Source organism: Neoarius graeffei, chromosome 4, assembly GCF_027579695.1.
Source record: "Neoarius graeffei isolate fNeoGra1 chromosome 4, fNeoGra1.pri, whole genome shotgun sequence".
Taxonomy (NCBI): Eukaryota; Metazoa; Chordata; class Actinopteri; order Siluriformes; family Ariidae; genus Neoarius; species Neoarius graeffei.
In genome coordinates this window covers 11,092,132-11,119,446 of record NC_083572.1, presented here as the reverse complement: position 1 = coordinate 11,119,446, position 27,315 = coordinate 11,092,132, and the positions used below count along the sequence as shown (strand labels likewise).

Genomic DNA, 27,315 nt, shown 5'->3' with positions numbered 1-27,315 from the left:
TAATAATATTCTTATGCTCAACAAATGTAACAATTATTGAATATTGAATAAAAGTAAGAGAAAACATTCTAAAAGTTGATGTTTCTTTACATATTTTGTAGCATTGTCTGTGGGTTTGCAAAGGGGGTCCCCGGCCAGAAGCTAATGCTGTTTGGGGGGCCTTGGCATGGAAAAGTTTGGGAACCCCTGAGCTAGGGTTACAGTAGGGGGCTAGTCCTCTGGTAACTGTCGAGTTTGACTTCCCTACTCACATCTGTATTGCAGCGTGCCTTGCCAGACAGTAGTAAGTACCATTTTTATGATGGTCTTTGGTATGACCCAACTGTGAGTAGAGCTCGTGATCTCCCAGTTGAGAGGCGGACACGCTAACCACTTGGCCAACTCGCGGTAACTTATGTGTATGACTACATACAAATGAGCTGTGTGCCCATTAAGGGTGATCAACATATGCAGTTGAGTATGACAAAATCAGCAGTTCGAACCCTGAAGCTGCTTGTTGTGAGGTGATGGTGCTAACCACTACACCCTCTCTTGAAGTTAATATGACAAAGACAAAAATATTGAATAATGACCAGAGGTGGACAGTAACTAAGTACATTTACTTGAGTACTGTACTTAAGTACATTTTTTTGAGTATTTGTACTTTACTTGAGTATTTTTTCAACTTATGACTTGAACTTCACTACATTTGAAAGGCAAATATCGTACTTTTCACTCCACTACATTTCTATCAAGGTCCTCGTTACTACGAAGCAGCTTTGAAAGTGGATGTTTTTTCTTTTCTTTTCTAAAACGTGATTGGTTTTTCGCAGGTGACTCTGAGACGGCCTGTCGGTAATCACTAGGGTCACGTCACGTCCATAGACTGTATAAAATCAAGATCAATGATTTCTCATTTATTTATTTTTTATTTATTTATTTATTTAAACACGATCAGTTGATGGACGCATGGAAGGAGGTGGTTCTTCTGGGGAATGCACACACCCACAGCCATACTGAGAACCCATGGTTCAGTTTTCTGTATGGATAAAAGATTCGTTTCATTTTAAATGTTTGATTTATTTGCCTAAAATGAACCACATCACAGCCTACAAAAACTCGCCATCCAACCTGCAGAAGCATATTGAGGTCTGTAAACATTTTATTCCAAGAGAAAGCTTGCAACGAAGTTTTATGTGCTTTGAGAACTAGCGCTAATGTTGCAATATTTAAGCAGTCTGGTTAGTCAAATAACTTTCTATGGATTTGCCCACCAAGTTGCCGTAGCCTTGTCCACGGCTAATGTTAACACATAGCTAGTTAACTTGGACACTGTTAGTTAGCATGTAAAAACAGAGTTAGACTAACATGAATAACGTTAACTTATCAGAAGTCCTATCAGAAATATGTTTTAGCATAATCTTGCGAAATAAACAGAATGTAGAAATCTTTCTTTTCTAGTAACATTAGCTACCCAATATGATTTCGAGTTTGAAAAGATTTTGCTAGCATGTCAGGTGGAGCGTCACTGACTAGCTAGCTTAACGTTAAACCACCATGATGGCACAGCATGCGTTCATTTTGTAAATCCAGCTGGTTGCTTCAGAGGCATTTGGTACTGTAAGCGTTGTGGCAATAATACAACAATGCATTGACAGAAAATGTACTTTTAATACTTAAGTATTTTTAAAAGCAAGTACTTTAACTAAAGTAAAAATTTGACTGGACAACTTTCACTTGTATCGAAGTAACATTTGACCAGTGGGATCTGTACTTTGACTTCAGTAATCAAGTTGGGTACTTTGTCCACCTCTGATAATGATATGAAAGTCATCATAGGCATTTACACACAGGTTATTGTGAAGGACATTTTAGCTTTTATTTATTTATTTATTTATTTATTAACCATTGCTTTCTAACCATATTTTTAAATGTAATCTGAGTTGGACCCAAATGGCACCCCAATCATGGAATTACCCAAATAAAAACATTAGCTAATGACATATACTACCATTCAAAAGTTTGGGGTCACTTTGAAATGTCCTTATTTTTGAAAGAAAAGCACTGTTCTTTTCAATGAAGATCACTTTAAACTAATCAGAAATCCACTCTATACATTGCTAATGTGGTAAATGACTATTCTAGCTGCAAATGTCTGGTTTTTGGTGCAATATCTCCATAGGTGTATAGAGGCCCATTTCCAGCAACTCTCACTCCAGTGTTCTAATGGTACAATGTGTTTGCTCATTGCCTCAGAAGGCTAATGGATGATTAGAAAACCCTTGTACAATCATGTTAGCACAGCTGAAAACAGTTGAGCTCTTTAGAGAAGCTATAAAACTGACCTTCCTTTGAGCAGATTGAGTTTCTGGAGCATCACATTTGTGGGGTCGATTAAATGCTCAAAATGGCCAGAAAAAATGTCTCGACTATATTTTCTATTCATTTTACAACTTATGGTGGGAAATAAAAGTGTGACTTTTCATGGAAAACACAAAATTGTCTGGGTGACCCCAAACTTTTGAACGGTAGTGTAACTAAGGCCAAGTTTACATTAGACCGTATCTGTCTCGTTTTTTCGCGGATGCACTGTCCGTTTACATTAAACCGCCTGGAAACGCCGGGAAACGGGAATCCGCCAGGGTCCACGTATTCAATCCAGATCGTGTCTGGTCCGGTGCTGTGTAAACATTGAGAATACGCGGATACGCTGTGCTGAGCTCTAGCTGGCGTCGTCATTGGACAACGTCACTGTGACATCCACCTTCCTGATTCGCTGGCGTTGGTCATGTGACGCGACTGCTGAAAAACGGCGCGGACTTCCGCCTTGTATCACCTTTCATTAAAGAGTATAAAAGTATGAAAATACTGCAAATACTGATGCAAATACTGCCCATTGTGTAGTTATGATTGTCTTTAGGCTTGCCATCCTTCCACTTGCAAGTGGTAAGTGATATGCGCTGGGATCACACACACAGCGGCTCAGTCACGAATCATTGCTTGTGCACTTCACTCGCGCGCTCTGTGAGCTGCGCAGGGCCGGAGTGCGCACCCTCCAGAGGGCACTCGCTGTTCAGGGCGGAGTGATTTGGAGCGCAGGATGCCTGCGGAGCCGAGCGTATCCGTGTATTGGTGTTGCTGTGTGCACACTAATCGTTTTAAAAACGTTAATCTGATGATCCGCTGATACGGTCTAATGTAAACTTGGCCTAAATCATAGCAACCCGTAAACCCACTTACTGAGCAGTTAAGCTAACACTTGGTCCCTCATCCTGTTGTTTTAAGATGCCAGCGATTCTTACATTCAAATGCCACACAATGAGTTTATTTATTCAACTCGTGTGTATGTTGTTCAGACCAATGAGTCCAATGAGTGGTATATTCTGTGGGTGGAGAGTGACAATGTCCCCACCTCAGTGTTCTGTCTATAGGATATTGGTTCTAATAGTTTTGGAGTGGAGTGTGTGGGTTATTGTGTGGCCTCAGAAAATCATGTATTTGGACTGAGAATGAGGAAGAAAGTGATAGTTGAGAAGTAGGGAGAGCGATAGAAAGAAAGAAGGAAACTGGATAGCGTATGGTCAGTAAACCGATATACTGAGATAGCGCTGAGCTTCTTAAAACATCTAATTCGTGTGTGCGCTCATTCATCTGCAAAAGTATTTTTAAGCAGCATTTTTTTCCCGCACAAACTTTGTGATAGAATTCTGTTGTATGACTTCTACATTATCGAGTCACAAAAACATTTTAGAGTTCCAAACGTTCATTTTCCAGGACAAAATTAAATGTGACAGAAAAATAAATAAATAAAAGGTTTGTATCTGAGCAGGATATTACATAAGAGCGCACTTTTCAGATTAAAAAAGAAAACATAATGAAAAAATGTATACTGGAAAAATTTTGGTGCAAAATGAAGACGTGAGTGTGACAAAGTGTCCAGAAGAACCGTGGCTGGTTCTGCAAGATGCTCAGTAAAACCTACAGCTCATTTCCTTATAAATGCACTCACTGGACCTGAGACTAAAGCAAAGGGTCGTCTCACGCCAAATATCGACTTTGTATCATTTTATTATGGCTTACTGCTTACTTTTTATTTAATTTTTTTTAATGTTGAAACATTGAATTTCATTATTTTAAAGCCATTTTTGGCCAGCCACATTTCTTTACATTTGCCTCAGACTTTTGCACAGCACTGTATTTATACAGTATAGCCTCTGTTTGTACAACCCCGATTCCAAAAAAGTTGGGACAAAGTACAAATTGTAAATAAAAACGGAATGCAATAATTTACAAATCTCAAAAACTGATATTGTATTCACAATAGAACATAGACAACATATCAAATGTTGAAAGTGAGACATTTTGAAATTTCATGCCAAATATTGGCTCATTTGAAATTTCATGACAGCAACACATCTCAAAAAAGTTGGGACAGGGGCAATAAGAGGCTGGAAAAGTTAAAGGTACAAAAAGGAACAGCTGGAGGACCAAATTGCAACTCATTAGGTCAATTGGCAATAGGTCATTAACATGACTGGGTATAAAAAAGAGCATCTTGGAGTGGCAGCGGCTCTCAGAAGTAAAGATGGGAAGAGGATCACCAATCCCCCTAATTCTGCGCCGACAAATAGTGGAGCAATATCAGAAAGGAGTTCGACAGTGTAAAATTGCAAAGAGTTTGAACATATCATCATCTACAGTGCATAATATCATCAAAAGATTCAGAGAATCTGGAAGAATCTCTGTGCGTAAAGGTCAAGGCCGGAAAACCATACTGGGTGCCCGTGATCTTCGGGCCCTTAGACGGCACTGCATCACATACAGGTATGCTTCTGTATTGGAAATCACAAAATGGGCTCAGGAATATTTCCAGAGAACATTATCTGTGAACACAATTCACTGTGCCATCCGCTGTTGCCAGCTAAAGCTCTATAGTTCAAAGAAGAAGCCGTATCTAAACATGATCCAGAAGCTTTCGATTACGTTCATGATGTCTTCTATTGAATATTGTTAGTTTTTTTTCTTTTTTATCAGACATCTAATTTTTTAGGTTTGTTTACCTGACATGTTTCGACGTACGACTGTCGTCTTCCTCAGAGTGTCACCGGATGTTATTGGTGACGCATCTTTTATCAGCTGATGTTTCCGAAGGCGTGGCCTTCCTGTCTGGATTGACAGGTCGGTCACGACTTCTACTGTCAGTTCGTCCCCTGCAAGATAGCACTCCAGGTATGGGAGAGCATGTATGCTCCCTCATCTCGGTTGATGGTCCTCGGGCTTCGCTTACGGATCTCTATGGCCTCCCTGATCCAGCGCTGATGTTTATTATCTTCTGTGCGGATGACTCTGGCATTCCCCCAGTCCATAACATGATTTTCCCTTTTGCAATGATCTGTTATGGCTGACTTATAATTTTCCTGTTGTGCCTTTTCTTTTATTGTTCGGGTTTGTCTTGTAGCTGTCTCCTTTTCGCACTCTTTCTTATGTTCATTTTTTCTTGTGTTGAAACTCCTTCCTGTCTCCTCGATGTAAGTTTTATTGCATAATTGGCATGGAATCTCATATATGGTGTTGCATCTGTTGTCCGGATGTATTCTGTCTTTGGGATGAACCAGGATCTGACGGAGTGTTGTGTGTGGTTTGACAGGTGTGTTAATGTTGTATTTCCTCATTGCTCTTTGAATGCGTTCCGTTATTCCTCTGATGTATGGTAATGTCACTACTCCCCTGTGTTCTTGTTTGTTGGTTTGTTTTTTCTCTTTCTTCTGTGTTTTATTGTTTTTGACCTGTTCCGCCCCTTTGGATATTGCCCATTGTGGATATTGACATGCCTTCAGTGCGTGTTGTATATGTTGTTCTTCCTGTTCTTTGTCCTGTGCATCTGTAATTATTGCTGCGCGTTCATGCAATGTTCTAACTACTGATATTTTGTGCATTATGGGGTGTTCGGAAGTCCAGTTTAAATATTGGTCGGTGTGTGTGGGTTTCCTGTGTACTTTTATTTTGATATCCCCCTCTTCTGTGTGATGTATTTTTAAGTCCAAAAATGCTATTGACTGCTCCGTTTCCTCTTCATGTGTAAATTTTATATTGCCGGTATTGTCTATAGTATTGAGATGGTCGGTGAGTTGTTGAGTGTGTCCCCTCTTTACTTTTTCCAATATGTCGTCCACATACCGTTTCCAGAGTGTTGGCCTGTATTCCACTGGTATTGTAGTGAGTGCTTTCTGCTCCAGGTCTTCCATGAAAAAGCCGCACATGAGGGCTGATAGTGGGTCTCCCATGGCAAACCCTTCCTTTTGTCTGTAAATTGTGTTCCTGAACTGAAAGTATGTGGATGTGGCGATGAATTGAAGGAGCTGAGTGATGTCTTGTACGGTGAGGTTTGTGCGTTTCTTGAGCGTCCTATCTGTTTTTAATTTGTCTTGTACTATCTGTATGGTGGCTTCTGTGGGTGTTCTGGTGAAAACCAGATGCAACAGACAAAAGATGCAACACCATATATGAGATTCCATGCCAATTATGCAATAAAACTTACATCGGGGAGACAGGAAGGAGTTTCAACACAAGAAAAAATGAACATAAGAAAGAGTGCGAAAAGGAGACAGCTACAAGACAAACCCGAACAATAAAAGAAAAGGCACAACAGGAAAATTATAAGTAAGCCATAACAGATCATTGCAAAAGGGAAAATCATGTTATGGACTGGGGGAATGCCAGAGTCATCCGCACAGAAGATAATAAACATCAGCGCTGGATCAAGGAGGCCATAGAGATCCGTAAGCGAAGCCCGAGGACCATCAACCGAGATGAGGGAGCATACAAGCTCTCCCATACCTGGAGTGCCATCTTGCAGGGGACGAACTGACAGTAGAAGGCGTGACTGACCTGTCAATCCAGACAGGAAGGCTACGCCTTCGGAAACATCAGCTGATAAAAGATGCGTCACCAATAACATCCGGTGACACTCTGAGGAAGACGACAGTCGTACGTCGAAACATGTCAGGTAAACAAACCTAAAAAATTAGATATCTGATAAAAAAGAAAAAAAAACTAACAATGATCCAGAAGCGCAGATGTCTTCTCTGGGCCAAGGCTCATTTAAAATGGACTGTGGCAAAGTGGAAAACTGTTCTGTGGTCAGACGAATCAAAATTTGAAGTTCTTTATGGAAATCAGGGACACTGTGTCATTCGGACTAAAGAGGAGAAGGACGACCCAAGTTGTTATCAGCGCTCAGTTCAGAAGCCTGCATCTCTGATGGTATGGGGTTGCATTAGTGCGTGTGGCATGGACAGCTTACACATCTGGAAAGACACCATCAATGCTGAAAGGTATATCCAGGTTCTAGAGCAACATATGCTCCCATCCAGACGACGTCTCTTTCAGGGAAGACCTTGCATTTTCCAACATGACAATGCCAAACCACATACTGCATCAATTACAGCATCATGGCTGTGTAGAAGAAGGGTCCGGGTACTGAACTGGCCAGGCTGCAGTCCAGATCTTTCACCCATAGAAAACATTTGGCTCATCATAAAACGGAAGATACGACAAAAAAGACCTAAGACAGTTGAGCAACTAGAATCCTACATTAGACAAGAATGGGTTAACATTCCTATCCCTAAACTTGAGCAACTTGTCTCCTCAGTCCCCAGACGTTTACAGACTGTTGTAAAGAGAAAAGGGGATGTCTCACAGTGGTAAACATGGCCTTGTCCCAACTTTTTTGAGATGTGTTGTCATGAAATTTAAAATCACCTAATTTTTCTCTTTAAATGATACATTTTCTCAGTTTAAACATTTGATATGTCATCTATGTTCTATTCTGAATAAAATATGGAATTTTGAAACTTCCACATCATTGCATTCCGTTTTTATTTCCAATTTGTACTTTGTCCCAACTTTTTTGGAATCGGGGTTGTATAAGGATAATAACTGAGATGCGTTTGTAGGAGTGTAACAGCTCCGCTGATGCTGAGTGTGTGTATGTATGTATCATGTCAGTTTGCTTTATCATAAACCTTCACATGAAAAAAATCTAACTCCATTTTCACTTCACTTCAGGCTGCCATTGCTTCTGTGACCTTTATGAGCAAATGGAGTAAGTGAAATGAGGAAAGAAGAAAATGTGGTCCATAAACTGTGTCAGTAGCACTTTATTTAGTCTGACTCAAGGCTACAGCTTCAGTTCTGCTCAGTAAACACACATTAGAACGTTCTGGAATAATGGACTGTTTAATTCATTTTTCTCCATCTCATCCGTATCATTCAATTCAGTCTCTTTTTTAAAAAATATATATTTATTTACTCATTTGCCACACTGCTCGCCATTGGTTCTCACCCTTTCCCTTACTATCCACATTTCTGTGCTGCAGCATTTTTTAATATCCAGGGAAAAAAACAAATTCATTTGTCTGGATGTGGGTGAAGTGCATTAAAGCACAAGAAGTCCCTTTTTCATCTTATCATTTCCATTTGGCTTTTTTCCATTTATTTTCTCTTTCGACGCTCAGTTGTCTCTGAGCAGTCTCAGTTGTCTCCCTTTATCTGTTCCAAAGAATAATAATCTAATCCCTTATTTCACATGTGATGATCCTGGATGTTTGGCACCTGCGATTAGATGAGTAATAAGCGATTGGATGTGGACTCAAGTGATCATTTGACAGTATGTGATATACAGTATAAAATCACTGGTCCTACATGTAAGAAAACAGTGTTGTATAGTAACGAAGTAAAAATACTTCACTATGTACTTAAGTACATTTTGGGAGATTTTGTACTTTACTTGAGTTTTCAAATTTTTGAGAACTTTCACTTTTACTTCACTATATTTTTTAACTTAATTGCATACTTTTACTCCGATACATTTTCAAAGAGCCGTTTAGTTACTCGTTACAAAAAAAGAAAGGGAAAAAAAAAACGTGTTTTAACCCCACTGACTGCAACGAAGTCAGGACGTGCCTGAGCTTGTTCACTACTTGCGCATGACAACCAATAGGCTACACCTGTTGGCTTCACGCAGTAAGCAGAAAGCTAGCTTCGCAATCAACAGCCCTGATGGAAGAGGAGACGGAGGCTACATCCACACGACAACAGCAACGAGATGTTATTAAAAAAAATATCGCGTCCACATGGGCAACGGATCAGTAAAATATCAGGTACATATGGCAACGCAACGCTTGCTGAAAACGATGCAATACACATGCCACACCTCTAGGGGCGCTGTAAGACGGTCCCTTCGGAGACACCAGAACAATAGAAGTAGTAAGGACGCATGCGCATAAACTATTATGCGCGAGACTTCATATTAGCCACAAAGTCAGAAAAATCTGTTCGTAAAATTACATTATAATGACCAAATACAATGAAAAGTATTTTTCCAGTCTCACCTGTGAAAGGTAATCCCATGTGATCTCGTTTGGACGGCAAACCTGTTGGTACAGTTAAATGCAGCACATGAATGAGGCATCCTTATTCTCCGCTTTGACCCATCCAATATGGCGGCGAGGATGACATATGATTCTACGCGGAAGGTGGTCCGGAATAAATTGAATGCTACACGTTGATGGATTAATTTGTTCTTCTACGCCCTTTTTGAGGAATGTATTGTAGGACTTAAACCAACATCTGAAGAGGTGAGATCGCTCCTTTTTTTCCCTATTTTTGCTGGCGGGATTGACTGTGCCCTAAGAGCTATTCTCTCTCTCTCTCTCTCTCTCGCTCTCTCTCACTTTGCACCATTACACAATAAATATTCACAGTGAAAATATTTTGTAAGCGCGTTTCATGAACCAAGTTATAGGATTTGTTGACAACTCGCATCGAGTTCGTTACACTTCTACCCGGCGTGAAGCACATGTGGTTGTGACGTCATCGTAAACAAATCCATTCTACTCATACAGACGACTTCGCAATGGTGCTGTTGCCAGATCTTTCCACTCTGGAACCCGTTCTCAAAAGATTTCGTTTTGGGGCACCCAAAACGCCGGTGCCGTGTGGACGCCAGGCCGAAACGATAAACAATTTTATCGGATTCACCTGAATCCGTTGCCGTGTGGACAGGGCTGGAGACAGCAGCTACTTTGGCTACAAATGAAGAGGAACCTGATGATGAGCACCCCTGGCCGTATTTGAACACAATGTTCTCTTACGTTGATGTGAAGGATTCGTCCTATCGAATGAAGTGCCTCTTATGCCTTCCAAAAAACGTAGAAATTCTATCTTATAGAAACTCCCAGTCCAATCTAAAGAAACACATCGAGGTTTTCTCAGGTTTTTCAGTTTTCTCCAAATTACTTTTTTCTTTTGATTATTATGACAGCAATTGGTCGTGTACGCACCTCCATAGTTTATAAAGTGCAATAACAGTAGCAGGTTTTTTTATGTTTTTTTTTTCTTAATGGTGTGATGTATGCCTAATTTTCAGTACTTTCTCTTAGTTTAAAAAACAAAGGAACAAAATGAGAAAAATGTGTCAAAACTGTGGTCTCCATCTTCAGATGCCAGATAGGCAGCTTCATTTTTCTCCCAATTTATTTTTTTCTTGTTTATAATGGTTGTGTGTGCACCTCTATTTTCAGCAGTGTAATTGCTTGTCATGAACCATTGGTGACAAATTACCTTCAGTTTACCAAAATATTAAAAATATTACAAATTCAGATTGCCTTTGCTTGTTTACTTTAACGTGTACTTTTAATTACATTACTTGAGTACATTTATTTTTGCATTACTTGTCATACTTAAGTGCAAGAAATGTCAGATACTTTAAGACTTTAACTCAAGTAACATTTCAGTCAGTGACTTTGACTTTTACCAAAGTCATTTTTTGGAAGGGTACCAATACTTTTACTTGAGTGTGATTTCCCAGTACTTTATACAACACTGTATAACATGAACATAAATGAATCATGGGAAAAATAAATAAATTCTGTAAAAATCATGTGAAAATAAATCAGTCGTAAAGAATTGCATGTGAAACAAAAAAAGAAACATACCAGTTTTTAAAAATCCGGTGTGAAAATCAAGTTGTGTAAAAAAAAAAAATCACATGATAACCAAAACAATCAAGCATGAAAATAAACACATTCTGTAAAAATCGCATGTGAAAGTAAATCAACCATAAAAGAAATGCATGTGCAGAGAAACAATTTTAAAACTATCACATGTGAAAAACTCATGTGACAATCAATCCATGTATAAAAATCACGTGAAAATCAACAAACCATGCGTAATAATCACATCTGAAAAATGAATCCTATGTAAAAATTGCATGCGGGAAAAATGGATCGTGTATAAAAAAAATCACATGGGAGAAATGAATCATTTAGAATGATCACATGAAAATCAAATCCTATGTCAAAAAAGATGATATAAGGGGAAAAAACAAATTATGTAAAAATCACATGAGAATAAATGAATCTTGTGTAAAGAAAATCACAAGTGAAGTAAAATAGTCATGTAAAAATCACATCATTGTAAATTAGCTGTGTAAAAATAAACGAAGTATGTGTAAAAAACCTGTCACATGGAAATAAACGATTCATGTAAAAAAAAAATTGAAAATTAATCAATCATGAGTTTTCCGAAGGCAAAGTATGGTGGACATTTTTTAATGTTCCTAACAACTAAAAATAAATAAATAAATAAATAAATAAATATGTTGTAGTCGAGTCACTAAACCTCGAGTCCGAGTCCAGTCTCAAGTCCCCAGTGTTCAAGTCTGTGTCAAATCCAAGTCATTTAAAAAAATTTCGAGTCGAGTCCAACAGTCCAATCGCACCATTTGCCGTTGGCTGTTTCAGGGCCATTAACATTAGTTTGTTCCTGAACATGACGCATGAACAGGTGAATGTGCTTCTCTTTATCAGGGAGTGTGAAGTATTCTGTCAGATGGTTGGGAGACGGATGGAAGTGCGGAAGGCGTGTTTATTAACACAAGTGAAGACGGTAAACAATCCAGAACGGCAGGTAAAATCGTAAAACAGTGAAACAGGCAATAGGTTGAGCGAGGCACAAACAGGCTATCGTAGACTCAGCAGAATCAAAGAGAAGGAACAGGAAATCAGGGATCAGGAAACCAAACAAGGAAATAAGGCTCGGTAACATGTCAGCAACGCAACTCAATACTTCGCAAAGTAAGTGTGCTTTCACAGTTTTTATATAGGCACGCTGATTGCGCCTTAATCCTGTGCAGGTTACGTCATTTACGGTGCACACACGAGAGTCGGCTTGGTGCATGCGCTGTCCGGAGCGTGCCAGATAATCTATCTGATGCACGCACCAGGGCATGCAGGTGTGACACTCTTGCATGAAATTAGCACAAAAATTAATGGAGATATAAATATCTTTTATGCCAAATTATTATGGCATGTTACAAAAAATAACGAAAAAATTTGGAGTCGGGCGGCACGGTGGTGTAGTGGTTAGCACTGTCGCCTCACAGCAAGAAGGTCCGGGTTCGAGCGCCGTGGCCGGCGAGGGCCTTTCTGTGCGGAGTTTGCATGTTCTCCCCGTGTCCGCGTGGGTTTCCTCCGGGTGCTCCGGTTTCCCCCACAGTCCAAAGACATGCAGGTTAGGTTAACTGGTGGCTCTAAATTGACCGTAGGTGTGAATGTGAGTGTGAATGGTTGTCTGTGTCTATGTGTCAGCCCTGTGATGACCTGGCGACTTGTCCAGGGTGTACCCCGCCTTTCGCCCGTAGTCAGTTGGGATAGGCTCCAGCTTGCCTGTGACCCTGTAGAACAGGATAAAGCAGCTACAGATAATGAGATGAGATAATGAGATGAGATGAAAATTTGGAGTCCTCGTCTCCAGTTTACGAGTCCAAATGCAGTTAATGCACGAGTCCAAGTCCAAATCATTAGTGTTCAAGTCCAAGTCGAGTCACAAGTCCTTAAAATTAGAGCACGAGTTGGACTTGAGTACTATCAGCCTGAAATAAATAAATAAATAAATAAATAACATTAACTGTCTAAATAGAGTTCCAATAAACTCTTTTTAAGTTGGTAATGACAAGAAATTTCAAACAACCTTGACGAAGAAAAGCACTTACTGAAGCTTAAGTGATTCATTAATCTATGTTAATTATCAATGTTATTGATTAATTGATTGCTAGATTGGTTGGTCGATTGATTAATCAGTGTCTCATCTCATCTCATTATCTCTAGCCACTGTATCCTGTTCTACAGGGTCGCAGGCAAGCTGGAGCCTATCCCAGCTGACTACGGGCGAAAGGCGGGGTACACCCTGGACAAGTTGCCAGGTCATCACAGGGCTGACACATAGACACAGACAACCATTCACACTCACATTCACACCTACGGTCAATTTAGAGTCACCAGTTAACCTAACCTGCATGTCTTTGGACTGTGGGGGAAACCGGAGCACCCGGAGGAAACCCACGCGGACACGGGGAGAACATGCAAACTCCACACAGAAAGGCCCTCGCCGACCACGGGGCTCAAACCTGGACCTTCTTGCTGTGAGGTGACAGCGCTAACCACTACACCACCATGCCACCCCAATCAATCAATCAATCAATTGATCAATTCATCATCATCATCGTGTTCCCTTTTCTGGAGATTTTGACTCCTTAGGGTGCATCTATTGTATCCAGTAGACACTGAAATTTTGTCCTATCCATCATCATTCTCCTTATCTATGGGGCGTCTATCCCCAACAGTCTCTCCAACCTCATCCAACTTGGGGAGTGTTCGTCAAAAAGTATCTGTTTCCTTATGTCTCCGTTATCCATCCTGCAGACATGCACCAGGTATTTTAATCGCTGGTGTAAGCAGAAGGACTTGACTGGTTTTGTCTCAGTAATGTGGTGTAGGTCTGCATTTGAGAGTTTGAATCTCCAATCCTCTTTATCATCATTCACATTTTCTTCAGTTCTATTATCCTTCTGTCTTCTGTATCCACCCTTCACCGTCTTCCTCAGGAATCTATCCCATACGACCTCGATCTTTGCGACTTCTTTCGTAGTCAGTTGCCATGTGTGTACACTGTACAAGGGTCGGGATCTCACACATACAGTGAGGAACTTTACTGTAGTCGACAGGTGTATACGCTGATCCATAAGGACATGTTTAAGCTCAATTAATTAACTTAACGTTCAAAGTCGATATTGAAGTGTCAGCATCGGTGTGTTTTAATGAGTCGAAGTGACTTTGATCATCTGTCCCTGTGGGCAATGTTTCTGATTTTCGGATTTGACGTAATCAACTCACGCTATCTTTTCAGTGATATGAGTCAGGGTCTCTCTCTGTTTTTTAAGCTCCTCACTTCCTCTCTGGCAGTTCTTGTTCTTACTTTTAGTTTAAATCCAGGAAGAACATTTTGGTGTTGCTCCTCTTTTAAAGTGAAGCTTCAAAGATATATATATATTTTTTACTTTAGCGTTCTCATCATCTGAATGTTATTTCTCTGACATCTGTCTGATATTTATTGCAAATTGGGATTTTCAAAAGCAATGTCTGTATTTTTGCATTAGAACCTGAATGTAAATGCAGGAAAATTAAAAATCTGTTTAAATATTCAAAAAATATTTTTCCTTTCATCTCTGGTTGAAGATATAATATACTATATGGATGAAAAAGGAGATGCAATAAATAGTAATGAAAATATATTTTCAAATTAACGATGCATGAGTGCATTCTCTTCTCTCTGGAACTGGCTTCTGATTGATCATCCTGGGGTACATTCTTCAGAATATAGAGCAGGACAGAAATTGATGAAGTTTGAAAATGGAAACATACTTTGAAAAACAACAAGATCGACCCTTGAAACTTACTGTCTGATTGCAGATATGGTGATGTGTATCTTATAAAATGATCTATGTGCTAGCCACAATAACAGGATAACCTGTGCAAGTTGTGGACTGAGACAAATACATACAGTAACTAGCAAGCATGCATATCACTCTGTTATAAGCAATACAGAATATAAGGATTAACCTGAATGTTTCTTGCATGCGAAGCGATATTATGTTAAGTCAAGCATTTGTGGATTAAGATTCGAATAGAACTGAAATAAATTGAATTCTTTTGAGTTGGCCTTAACTGTGAGCTGCACATGGTTTGAACGAGTGAGTATGATGGTCATTCTGTTGAACTGTGTAACCCTGGGAATGTACCAACCATGCGAGAACATCGACTGCTCCTCACAACGTTGTCAGATCCTGCAGGTGAGTATTCCTTAACTTTCTTGAATACTTTTTCTTCCTCATTCAAGAACAATGTCTGGAATAAAACATCTTGCAGCAGGCTGTTCGAGGAAAGCAATCAATATGATGCCTGCTGAGTATTTGCCTTTAACTGCACATCCCAAATTGTTTTACTGATTTAAATTTGACACTTTGACATGGTCCAGAGAAACTGCAAAATCCTCTGTCCTGATCATGATCTGACCACTCAGACTCAAGAATTTAAGAGCACGTTGGGATAAAATTCATAACCATAAAGAAGCACTTGATTGTAGATTTTGTTACTACGAATGATGTTTTTCTTAATATACGCATGGCTATTCCACTGATTTTTTTTTCTGCTGTAGCTACAGGATATGTCTAGGTAGCATAGTGGTGCAGTGGTTAGCACTGTTGCCTCACAGCAAGAAGATTGTGGATTAAAGCCTCATGGCCCATAGGGGGCTTTCTGTGTGGAGTTTCCATGTTCTCCCTGTGTCTGTATGGGTTCTTCTAGGTGCTCTGGTTCTCCCCCCAGTCCAAAGACATGTATCCACCCATCCATTATCCATAACTGCTTCTCCTGTGTCGCCTACCCCAGCTGACTATGGGTGAGAGGTGCGGTACACCCTGAACAAGTCGCCAAATCATCACAGGGCTGACACACAGAGACAAACAACACTCATGTTCACACCTACGGTCAATTTAGAGCCACCAATTAACCTAAAACTGGAGCACCTGGAGGAAACCCACACAGACACAAGGACAACATGCAAACTCCACACAGAAAGGCCCCTGTCAGCCACTGGGCTTGAACCCAGAACCTTCTTGCTGTGAGGCAACAGTGCTCACCACAACACCACTACACCACCGTGCCACCCCAAAGACATGTAGATTAGGTAAAATACCCAGCCACAGGGGTTGCACAAGCCAGTGCGTACTTGGTGCCAGTCCCAAGCCCAGAGAGATTTGGGAGAGTTGCGTCAGGAAGGGCATCCAGTGTAAAAACCTATGCCAAATCAAATATGCAGCTCATGATGATGATCTGCTGTGGTGACTCCTAATGAGAGCAGCCAGAAGAAGAAGAAGCTGTGAATATGTCTAACCATAAACCCTAACCTCGTACTTATGAAAGCATATAACAGAGATTACAACACAAGCATAAAAATAAGTCACATGATCATAACATTGGGGACAGATTCAATATATTCTTTTTTTCCCAAGACTTTCAGCACAGTTGATAACCAGGCGAGGAGCAGAATGATTGTTGAAAGGGATGCGTTGCGAATAAATATAACATTGAGAGGTGTAGATGGGTGTCTTGTCATAGTTATGCATTCAGATCATGTTCTCTTAGCATAAATGTGGACCAAGGCACCATGACTGTAGTTCTTGCACAGATTTTGAATGTCATACCCCCTGTTGCACTGCTCAACCTATGACAGCAGAGCACAGTCATTTCTGGCCATGAGTACAGCACCTGGACAAGAATAAGAATTGGTTTACATCTAACCAAATTAGCAATCATACACATGTGCCGACACAAAAATTGAACATTTAGTTCTAGTTACAACACCAAATGTCCCAGTAAGATCAGGATGTTCTTCTTGTTGTTTTATATCACTTTGAAGGCATCTGGTTCTCACAGAGATCAAAACCCAAATCCAAGCACACGTACACAAAGGATATATTTCCATTCAAGCCTTTGGTGTGTTATCTGTACCTGCATCACTCCTGCTTTAACCCCAGGCGACTGATGTCTATCATAATTCGATCAAACAAAACTCCACTAAACCTGCTGTTCTGTTGCTGCTGGGGATAGTGAGACATGTGCAGGAATTATCTCATATCTCTTTTACTCTGTTATGCATTCCTTATGTATTCTTTTGTCCTTCTGTCAAGACAAAGCACTTGGGCAGATTTGTAAGGATTTGACAGAAGTCCAAAATGAACAGGCCCTTCTGCTTCAGCTCAGTCAGGCTTTGATTTAGCGATGGTTCCTCAAGTGGGATGTAATTATGTGAAAGTAACATTTGGACTTGGTGATTGTGGCAGATTTTTTAAATCCTACTCTCGCCTGTGCCCAAAATAATTCCGACCAATCCCAGCTGTACGCAGAGAAACTTTTGGCAAATCCTGACCAGTCCTGCAGAAAGTTTTACCAATCCTTCCCACACCCATAAAAAGTTTCACCAATCCCACCTTCTCCTGAAGACACTATTGAGCAATACTGCCCATTTCTACAAAATGTTTTAAGAATCCCACCTGCTCCAATAGACACTGTTAACCAGTGCCACCCACTCCCACAGAAAGTTTGACCAATTCCATTGACTCCTGCAGACTCTCTTGGCCAATCCTGCTCACTCCTCAGGATGTTTGACTAATTCTGCCTACTCTCAAAGAAGGTTTCACCAATGCTTCCCACTTCTTCTGAAAGTTTGACCAATCTCACCCAGTCATGAAGACACTTTTGACCAATCCTGTCCACTCTGCAGGAAGTTTGATGAATCCCACCCTCTCCCAGAGAAATTTGGATCAATCCTTTCCACTCGCACAAAAAAAAAATTTTGATCAATGCTGTCCACTCCAACAGAATGTTTGATCAGTCCCTTTCACTCTTGCAGACATTCTTGACTAATTGTGTCTGATGGTGCATAAAGTCTTACCAATCCTGTCCACTCTCACAAAGTTTCACCAGTCCTTCCAACTCCCACAGACACTCTTGAACATACTTGGCCATTGCCAAGTTTGAACAATCCCAGCCACACCCATAGAATATTTGACCACTCCCACATGCTCTTACATACTGTACTCTCTTGAACATACTTGGCCACTCCTACAGAAAGTTTTAGCAATTCCAGCTACTCCCGCAGAATGTTTGACCAATCCCACCCACTTCTGCAGACAATCTTGACCGCTCCCACAGACTGCACACTCTTGAACATACTTGGCCACACCCAAGGAAACTTTTAGCAAGCCCAGCTACTCCCACAGAAAGTTTGACCAATCAACCCACTCCTGCAGACAATCTTGACCAATCCCACCTGCTCCTGCAGAAAGTTTGACCACTCCCACTCACTCCTACAGACACTCTTTAACATACTTGGCCACTCCCATAGAAGGCTTGACCAAACTTTCCACTCCCCGAGGAAGTTTGACCAAACCCTCCCACACCAGCAGACATTCTTGATTAATCCTGCCTGATACTGCAGTCCCACCTATTTCCACAGAAATTTTGACCAATCCTGCCTGCACCTACAGAAACTTTGCCCACTCTTACCCACTCTTGAGCAAATTCAGCCACACCCACATAAAGGGTGACCAGTCACACCTGCTCATGCTGACGTTCTTAACCCCCTATTCCCCAATATAAAGCAAATAGCTATAAAACTAAAGTGACCAAGCAATCCTTCTCATCCAATAGATTCCCATGTTAATGAATGTGATGTTTTTTGTTGGGTTTTATGGGATCCTAGTCCCAATGCACACATCTAACTTGGACTTCAACAGTGTTTGGGTTGCTGAAACTGAACATATCACTTTTATAAACATACACACACAAACACTTGAGAATAGTGACAGGTCCTGATGTTGTGGTGTTCTGCTTTGATGCTGCTTTGAGTCTGCATGCTTCCACTGAGAATCGCACACACTCAAAGCCCCGATGTGCTCATTTCATACAAATGCTCAAAGCCCTGCACAATCAGTGCACACTTACACACATGGCAACACACCACATTCACAAAGGAAAAAGTTGCTCAGACATGAATTCCCCAAAGAAGCAGACACACACTCTCTCACACACACACAGAGCACAGTGCAGCACAGCTGTAAAGATTTGTGAATACTGGTAATGTGAAAGGAACTCCCTTACCAATCTGCCCATGAGCACATCCTTCCTTGAGACACGTTTCTTTACTTAGCTAGACGGTATGTGGAGGTGTCTGCAGGATAACATTCTCTCAAACCTTTGAGCTGATGCAACACTTGAGAGTCTGAGTGGGAAGACATTTTATCCAGGCTCTTTCAAGCACCTTGAGCCAAATCCATGAGCTGGGTCAAAACACAGGCAGGAGTAAAATTTCCAGGTAAATCTGTACTCGTTATCCACAAATGAGGCAAGCTCAATCAAAGCCATGTCTAGAGGGAACCATGGGAACGTCCTAGGAGGATATGGGAACATATGCAATGCTTCATGAAGAGACAACATCAACCAAACTGTGTATATACATACACAAGCAAGAAAAATAGTGAATAAATGGGGTCAACAATTATCAAGGGCATGGTCAGGGCTTGGTTCCAGAATGCTCGAACAGATTGTTTTGCAGAGAATATTAGCAAGGTCTCTGAGGTTGTTTTTTTTTTTTCTTCTTTTTTTATCTATACAATTAACAGGCATACTGTTCAAATATGCCTGCCTTTTATAAAGCATTTGTTTAGTCTTATTAGGATCTCGGACCTAGCAGTTAATACGTTTGACAAATATTTAACCTTTCTTATTTAATAGCTGTTCTATATCATTTTGCCTGGGATGTGGCAGTAATAGTTATTCAGACAGTAATAAAACATTAGAAACTCCAGGTGTTCAAAAACGTTTCTGGCAGTATAGGTGCAAATACTGATTGTTTCACTTCCTAATTGGAATTGGCCAAGTGATTTCCATTAAAAAATGACTTATTAGGCTCTAATGGTGTCAATTAAACATGCTTTATAAGGTTAAAATGGTTCCTAATGGTTAGGTTAGTGTGCCGTGGGTGGGGCTAGGGATGAGGTTGCCATAAATGCATGTTACTTTGTAGTTGATGATCCGTTGGTTTACATGGGTCATCTTCCTTAAATGTGTCCTGGTCGGGAGCTCATTCTCCACCCTTCTTGGGTGCCTCTGGGGTTCGGATTTGGTATGTGCATTCATAGAGACCATGGGGTTTTCCTCACAGGAGATGCAGGTGGGGCTCCTACCAGTTCCTGTCCTGTGCTATCTTTCTGAGCAGTGACTGGCTCACCATTACAAGATTACATTATTGTCATGGATATCGTACTGATGCCTCTGCAGTCAGTCAAAGTGACACTTGTCAGTTGTGGGAAACTGTGAGCTCATGTATGCAGAAGAGGGTAGATAGCAATTTTCTTCAAGTGTTTTATGCCACCCTGTAATGCAGCATGAACAGAATGTTGAAAAGATGTTGTTGGCTAGCTCAGTATGTCTTGGAAAAAGCATGTTGTATGATACAGGGGTGCTAGCTGGTGGGAATTGGTAGTTTGGAATAAAATGGAAGGGGGAAATTTACTTTTTTTTTTTTTTTGGTAGTTCAGAGTTGATGTGTAGTCCACCAGTATTGTACAAACTCTCCTCCTCAGCAAACATTGCTGCAGTGACCAGGACATGTAGATTCCTCCTCTACAACATCTGAAGGATCTGCCCTTTTCTCACCACCTACTCTGCTCAGCTCCTGGTCCAAGCACTGATCCTCTCCTGGTTGGACTCCTGCAACTCTCTCCTTGCTGAACTTCCAGCTTCTGCCATCTCTGCAGCTCATCCAGAATGCTGCAGCTCGCCTAGTCTACAATCTCCCTTGTTCTTCCTATGTCACCCCTCTGCTTGCTGATATGCATTGGCTACCCATCGCAGCTCATATCAAATTTAAGATATTGGTGCTAGCTTGGGGCGGCACGGTGGCGTAGTGGTTAGCGCTGTCGCCTCACAGCAAGAAGGTCTGGGTTCGAGCCCCATGGCCGGCGAGGGCCCTTCTGTGCGGAGTTTGCATGTTCTCCCCGTGTCCGTGTGGGTTTCCTCCAGGTGCTCCGGTTTCCCCCACAGTCCAAAGACATGCAGGTTAGGTTAACTGGTGACTCTAAATTGACCGTAGGTGTGAATGTGAATGGTTGTGTGTGTCTATGTGTCAGCCCTGTGATGACCTGGCAACTTGTCCAGGGTGTACCCCGCCTTTCGCCTGTAGTCAGCTGGGATAGGCTCCAGCTTGCCTGCGACCCTGTAGTACAGGATAAAGCGGCTACAGATAATGAGATGAGTTGAGATGGTGCTAGCTTACCAAGCTGTCAAGGCGTACCTCCAGAGTCTGAGCCACCCCTACATGCCAGCCAGATCCCTACGCTCCACTACTACTGATCGTCTGGCCCCCCTCCTCCTCTCCGCTCCTCTTCAGCCTGCTCAAGACTGCTGTCTGTCCTGGTTCCCTGTTGATAGAATGACCTTCCCATTGAGGTCAGAACTGCCGACTCCCTGACCACCTTGAAGAGCAGATTGAAGATTCACGTCTTCAAGCTACACCTCGACCCTGCTTCCCTGACCACTGTGGGTCTGGACCAACCCAGGCCATGTACTGTCTGACCTGGGGTTAGCCGTTTGAGTTCTCTATTTAGTTATACTTTGTATGGTTGGTTTGTTTCCTTGGCTGTTTTGAGTATTGGTACTTCAACAGAATATTATATGAAGTATTGTTGTCGCTTGTTCAGTTGGCACTCGAACTTTCTGGGCTAGGAGTTTAGCACTTCATGTACCTGATGTTTGCACTCGTTGTACGTCGCTCTGGATGACAGCATCTGCTAAATGCCATGTAATGTAATGGTGAATCTTGTTTCTTACCATACCAGCTGGTAGCCAATAAAGTGCGAATAAACAAGCTCAGGGATGTGTTGGTTTGAAAGTCTTGGCTGGTTAAATATCAAGGAATCATAATAATAATTTCAACAATAGTTTATAAACATTATTATGGTGAACTTATTGCGTGAAACAATGCTGTTTTACACACATTTATCTGCAGTGTATGCATGTTAAAATAACTGGCCACAAATAATTATTTAAAATTATCATAATATATATTGGGTGTGTCAAACTTCAAATTCCCCCCCAGACCTTTTTTATTTTTTATTTATTTTTAATTTTTTAATAAAACCCTAGCATTGCTAATATGCACAGTTAGTATTACTCCTTTCATCTAAGCTTCACTTCTTTCTGTAATAGTACAAGCAATGAAATTATAGTCTCAGATGTTCACTTAAATGTTTTGGGCATCAGGTGGTACAAGCAAAAAAAGCTGTAATAGTGCTGCCTTTTGTTATTTCTCTCATGAGACACGTTGACCGCTTGGTCCTGCGTCTCATCTGATCGCTCCAGCTAATTCTTACTAATAAGCTATTGAAGCCTTTCATAAAGAAATGTCACATCACTTAGTCTGTCAATTACCGCCTCTTGAGCTATTATCGGGAGCTAATTTTGAATCAGCGTGCAGCCTGGGAAATTTCAGGATTCTTTACACATTCAGATCTGGTAATGAAACAGTATTTTATAATTAATAAAACAGTTGTTCTACACAAGTGCAGATGCTGAGAAATGTCAGAGATATATTACAGTCACGTCTGAATGTGATTAAAAATTCTATCAATGCACATGTTCTGCTGCTATCTCGCTTTCACACAAATAAGCACAAACGTACATGGATCCATGCAGCATGTCAATGGTTTTAGAAAGAACAAATAACCTCTTTTCTAAGATATGTAGAAGCGGAGATTTCTTGAGCTGCCTGATGTTTTTAATGAACTTTTGCTTTGATGTATACTTATGTGTGAGTGCATTCACACACTATTAATTATTTATATGCTAGTATTGATGAGGAAATAAATATCAGTATCAGTCTCCTTGTAATCATTCTCAGCTTGATGCCAATCAAACCTATGATATGGTCGCATGTATATCATGTAAAGAGAATCATTATCACTGTCAATAAACTTTGTTCTTGTTCCTGTTTTTTGTTCTTTCTGCCTTGCAGGCATTTGATGCAATTATTTATATCTTCTTTGCCGTGGAGATGGTGGTGAAGATGGTGGCTCTCGGCATCTTTGGCCGCCGCTGTTACCTTGGTGACACGTGGAACAGACTGGACTTCTTCATCGTCATGGCAGGGTGAGTGTGGGTGGGGCTAACGGAAGTCAGGTGGCATTAAGCTAACTTCGAACAGGTTTGTGGAACCCTTTAGAATTTTCTATATTTCTGCATAAATATGACCTAAAACATCATCAGATTTTCACACAAGTCCTAAAAGTAGATAAAGAGAACCAAGTTAAACAAATGAGACAAAAAAATATTATACTTGGTCATTTATTTATTGAGGAAAATGATCCAATATTGCATATATGTGAGTGGCAAAAGTATGTGAACCTTTGCTTTCAGTATCTGGTGTGACCCCCTTGTGCAGCAATAACTGCAACTAAACGTTTCCGGAAACTGTTGATCAGTCCTGCACATCGGCTTGGAGGAATTTTAGCCCATTCCTCCGTACAGAACAGCTTCAACTCTGGGATGTTGGTGGGTTTCCTCACATGAACTGCCGCTTCAGGTCCTTTCACAACACTTCCATTGGATTAAGGTCAGGACTTTGACTTGGCCATTCCAAAACATTAACTTTATTCTTCTTTAACCATTCTTTGGTGGAACGACTTGTGCACTTAGGGTCGTTGTCTTGCCGCATGACCCACCTTCTCTTGAGATTCAGTTCATGGACAGATGTCCAGACATTTTAATTTAGAATTCGCTGGTATAATTCAGAATTCATTGTTCCATCAATGATGGCAAGCCGTCCTGGCCCACATGCAGCAAAACAGGCCCAAACCATGATACTACCACCACCACCACGTTTCACAGATGGGATAAGGTTCTTATGCTGGAATGCAGTGTTTTCCTTTCTCCAAACATAACGCTTCTCATTTAAACCAAAAAGTTCTATTTTGGTCTCATCCGTCCACAAAACATTTTTCCAATAGGCTTCTGGCTTGTCCACGTGATCTTTAGCAAACTGCAGACGAGCAGCAATGTTCTTTTTGGAGAGCAGTGGCTTTCTCCTTGCAACCCTGCCATGCACACCATTGTTGTTCGGTGTTCTCCTGATGGTGGCCTCATGAACATTAACATTAGCCAATGTGAGAGAGGCCTTCAGTTGCTTAGAAGTTACCCTGGGGTCCTTTGTGACCTCGCTGACTATTACACACCTTGCTCTTGGAGTGATCTTTGTTGGTAGACCACTCCTGGGGAGGGTAACAATGGTCTTGAATTTCCTCCATTTGTACACAATCTGTCTGACTGTGGATTGGTGGAGTCCAAACTCTTTAAAGATGGCTTTGTAACCTTTTCCAGCCTGATGAGCATCAACAAGCCTTTTTCTGAAGTCCTCAGAAATCTCCTTTGTTTGTGCCATGATACACTTCCACAAGCATGTGTTGTGAAGATCAGACTTTGATAGATCCCTGTTCTTTAAACAAAACAGGGTGCCCACTCACACCTGATTGTCATTCCATTGATTGAAAATGCCTGACTCTAATTTCACCTTCAAATGAACTGCTAATCCTAGAGGTTCACATACTTTTGCCACTCACAGATATGTAATATTGGATCATTTTCCTCAATAAATAAATGACCAAGTATAATATTTTTGTCTCATTTGTTTAACTGGGTTCTCTTTATCTAATTTTAGGACTTGCGTGAAAATCTGATGATGTTTTAGGTCATATTTATGCAGAAATATAGAAAATTCTAAAGGGTTCACAAACTTTCAAGCACCAGTGTACTTGTCATGTATACACATGAAGATCTGTATTCAGAATTGAGATGCACACCATAGTGAGGATTAAATACCAAAATTGCATGTTACTGTTCAGATATCAGATGACTAATTGCACCAATTGAGTATTTGGGTAGAGTTTGTCAAAAATAGAGGTGTGTCTTTGTTCCACTTTCAATTCTGAATTTGACCATAAGACCATAAGACCTGGGATATAGGCATTAAGTTCAGTGCCACTGTCTGAAAATTTGTTGTAACCACACGTTTGCACTCTGAAACACATTTGATGGGTCCATTGCTTCATGTGCTTTCCTTCTTACTTTGACACACCTATCGCTCTGGAATAGGGTCAATCTGGACTTATCAAACCACATTACCTTTTTCCATGGCTCCAGAATCCAGTCTTTATGCTCCCAAGCAAACTGATGCCTTTTTTTCTGATTAGCCTCATGAACAAGTAGTTTCCTTATGATCACACAGCTGTTTAGTCCCACTCCGGAGAGTTCTCGTCACATTGTCCATGTGGAAATACTCTCACTATTCAACATAACTGTGAGTTCTACTGTTGATTTTTTAAGATGCAACTTCACTAAGCATTTAAGTGATCTCCAGTCCTGGTCAGTCCACAAAGTTCATGGTTCACTGCTATCCTTCCAGGGTTTAATAATATTCTGGACAATTCTCTAGTAAATTCAGCAATCTTCTCGGTTCTTTTCTTTGCTTGATACAGGCCAATAATTTGACCTTTCTGAAACACCTTAACGTTTTCCACAAACACAGGATACATCTTAGAACATGGTTTTTCAAGAAATGAGAAGCTACTCACTGCATCAATAATGGTTAAAAGAATTGTTGCCTGCTGAAATGTATTAATCACTGCAGTAATTGTCCAATCAAAGGTTCTTCAGTATTTGCTTATTTAAATCCAAATGGTGACTTTTATTTGGATAGGCAGTGTATATTAATGAATTGTAAGAATTGTCCCTGAATTGTCTCAATTGGCCACAGTTCTTTGGTGCAGATTCTGGAGCTCTTCAATAAGAGATGGTACTTTATTTACTTTATTAAAATTTTTGGTTCAGTCTGTGTACGACGTCCTGCCAAGCCCTACTAACCTGCATAGTTGGGGGCTGATAGTCACCTACTTGCCAAATCTGCCAACAGAGGGGAATGCTGGAGCATGTTCTCAGCAGCTGCCTGAAGAGTTTGGGAGAGGGAAGGTACCAGTGGCGTCATGACCAAGTTCTCCATGCATTAGATTAGATTAGATTAGATTAGATTAGATTAGATTAGATTAGATTAGATTAGATTAGATTAGATTAGATTAGATTAGATTAGATTAGATTAGATTAGATTAGATTAGATTAGATTAGATTAGATTAAACTTTATTGATCCCTTTGGGAGGGTTCTCTCAGGGAAATTAAGATTCCAGCAACATCATTACAGGATAAATAGAGAATAGAAAATAGAGAAAAAAACTTCTAGATAAATTAAATTAAGTATTTACATATACAGATATAAAAAGAATAAGATATGGGGAAGAGAGGAGGGGAAGAAAAGAAAAAAGGGGAGGGGGGACCAGCAGGAGAGATATTGCACATTATACTGCACATTGTCCAGTATTGCTTATTGTTAGGCAAGGCTAGTGGTCCTTCCCATCCTCTGTCCTCCTGTTACCCCTCCTCCCCCCCAGAGAGGAGTTGTACAGTCTGATGGCGTGAGGGACAAAGGAGTTTTTAAGTCTGTTCATCCTGCACTTGGGAAGGAGCATTCTGTCACTGAACAGGCTCCTCTGGTTGCTGATGACAGTGTGCAGAGGGTGACTGGCATCGTTCATGATGCTCAGTAGTTTGTCCATAGTCCTCTTCTCTGCCACCGTCACCAGATGAGAGTCCAGCTTCATGCCGACCACAGAGCCGGCCCGCCTGATCGGTTTGTCCAGCCTGGAAGTGTCCTTCTTGGATATGCTGCCCCCCCAGGACACCACGGTGTAAAACGGGACACTGGCGACCACAGACTGATAGAACATCCACAGGAGTTTCCTGCAGATGTTAAAGGACCGCAGCCTGCTAAGAAAGTATAGCCTGCTCTGTCCCTTCCTGTATAAGTGATTGGTGTTGCAAGTCCAGTCCAGCTTTCTGTCCAGTCACAGCCTGAGGTACTTGTAGGAATCCACAGCCTCCACCTCGACTCCCTCGATCAGAACTGTCAGTTGTCCTGGCATAGTCCACAGCAAGCACCAACACCCAGTGAAGGTCACCATTACCTTTGTCCAAGCAGGGGAGAAGTCATGGCCCCAGCTAAGCTCCAGGGGTGGGTTACTCGCACCAGCGAGGGACTGGAAGCTTCTGGTTGACTTGGGGATGCAATTTAGGTTCCCGGACATCATCACATCCACCATACTCAGACCTAACATAGTCCTGATGTTTGGGGAATCCAGACAAGTGGTCTTGATTGAGTTGACCATGCCCTGGAAAGACCAGCTGGAGGAGGCTCAGGAGAGAAAAAGAGCCACATGTGCCAATCTGGTGGCTGACTGTCGGAAACAAAGGTGGAAGGTGTGCTGTGAGCCTGTG

The 27,315-nt window shown here is 41.1% G+C and overlaps 1 protein-coding gene across 1 annotated transcript in view; it reads left to right on the top strand.

Moving 5' to 3' along the window:
- Positions 1-27,315, top strand: part of cacna1ia (calcium voltage-gated channel subunit alpha1 Ia) — a 431,086-nt gene that overhangs the window by 98,157 nt on the left and 305,614 nt on the right. Inside the window, exons 2-3 of the mRNA XM_060918817.1 lie at positions 15,058-15,169; positions 22,954-23,087. Coding sequence (XP_060774800.1) covers positions 15,058-15,169; positions 22,954-23,087 — 246 coding nt within the window. The remainder of the gene's footprint in view (positions 1-15,057; positions 15,170-22,953; positions 23,088-27,315) is intronic.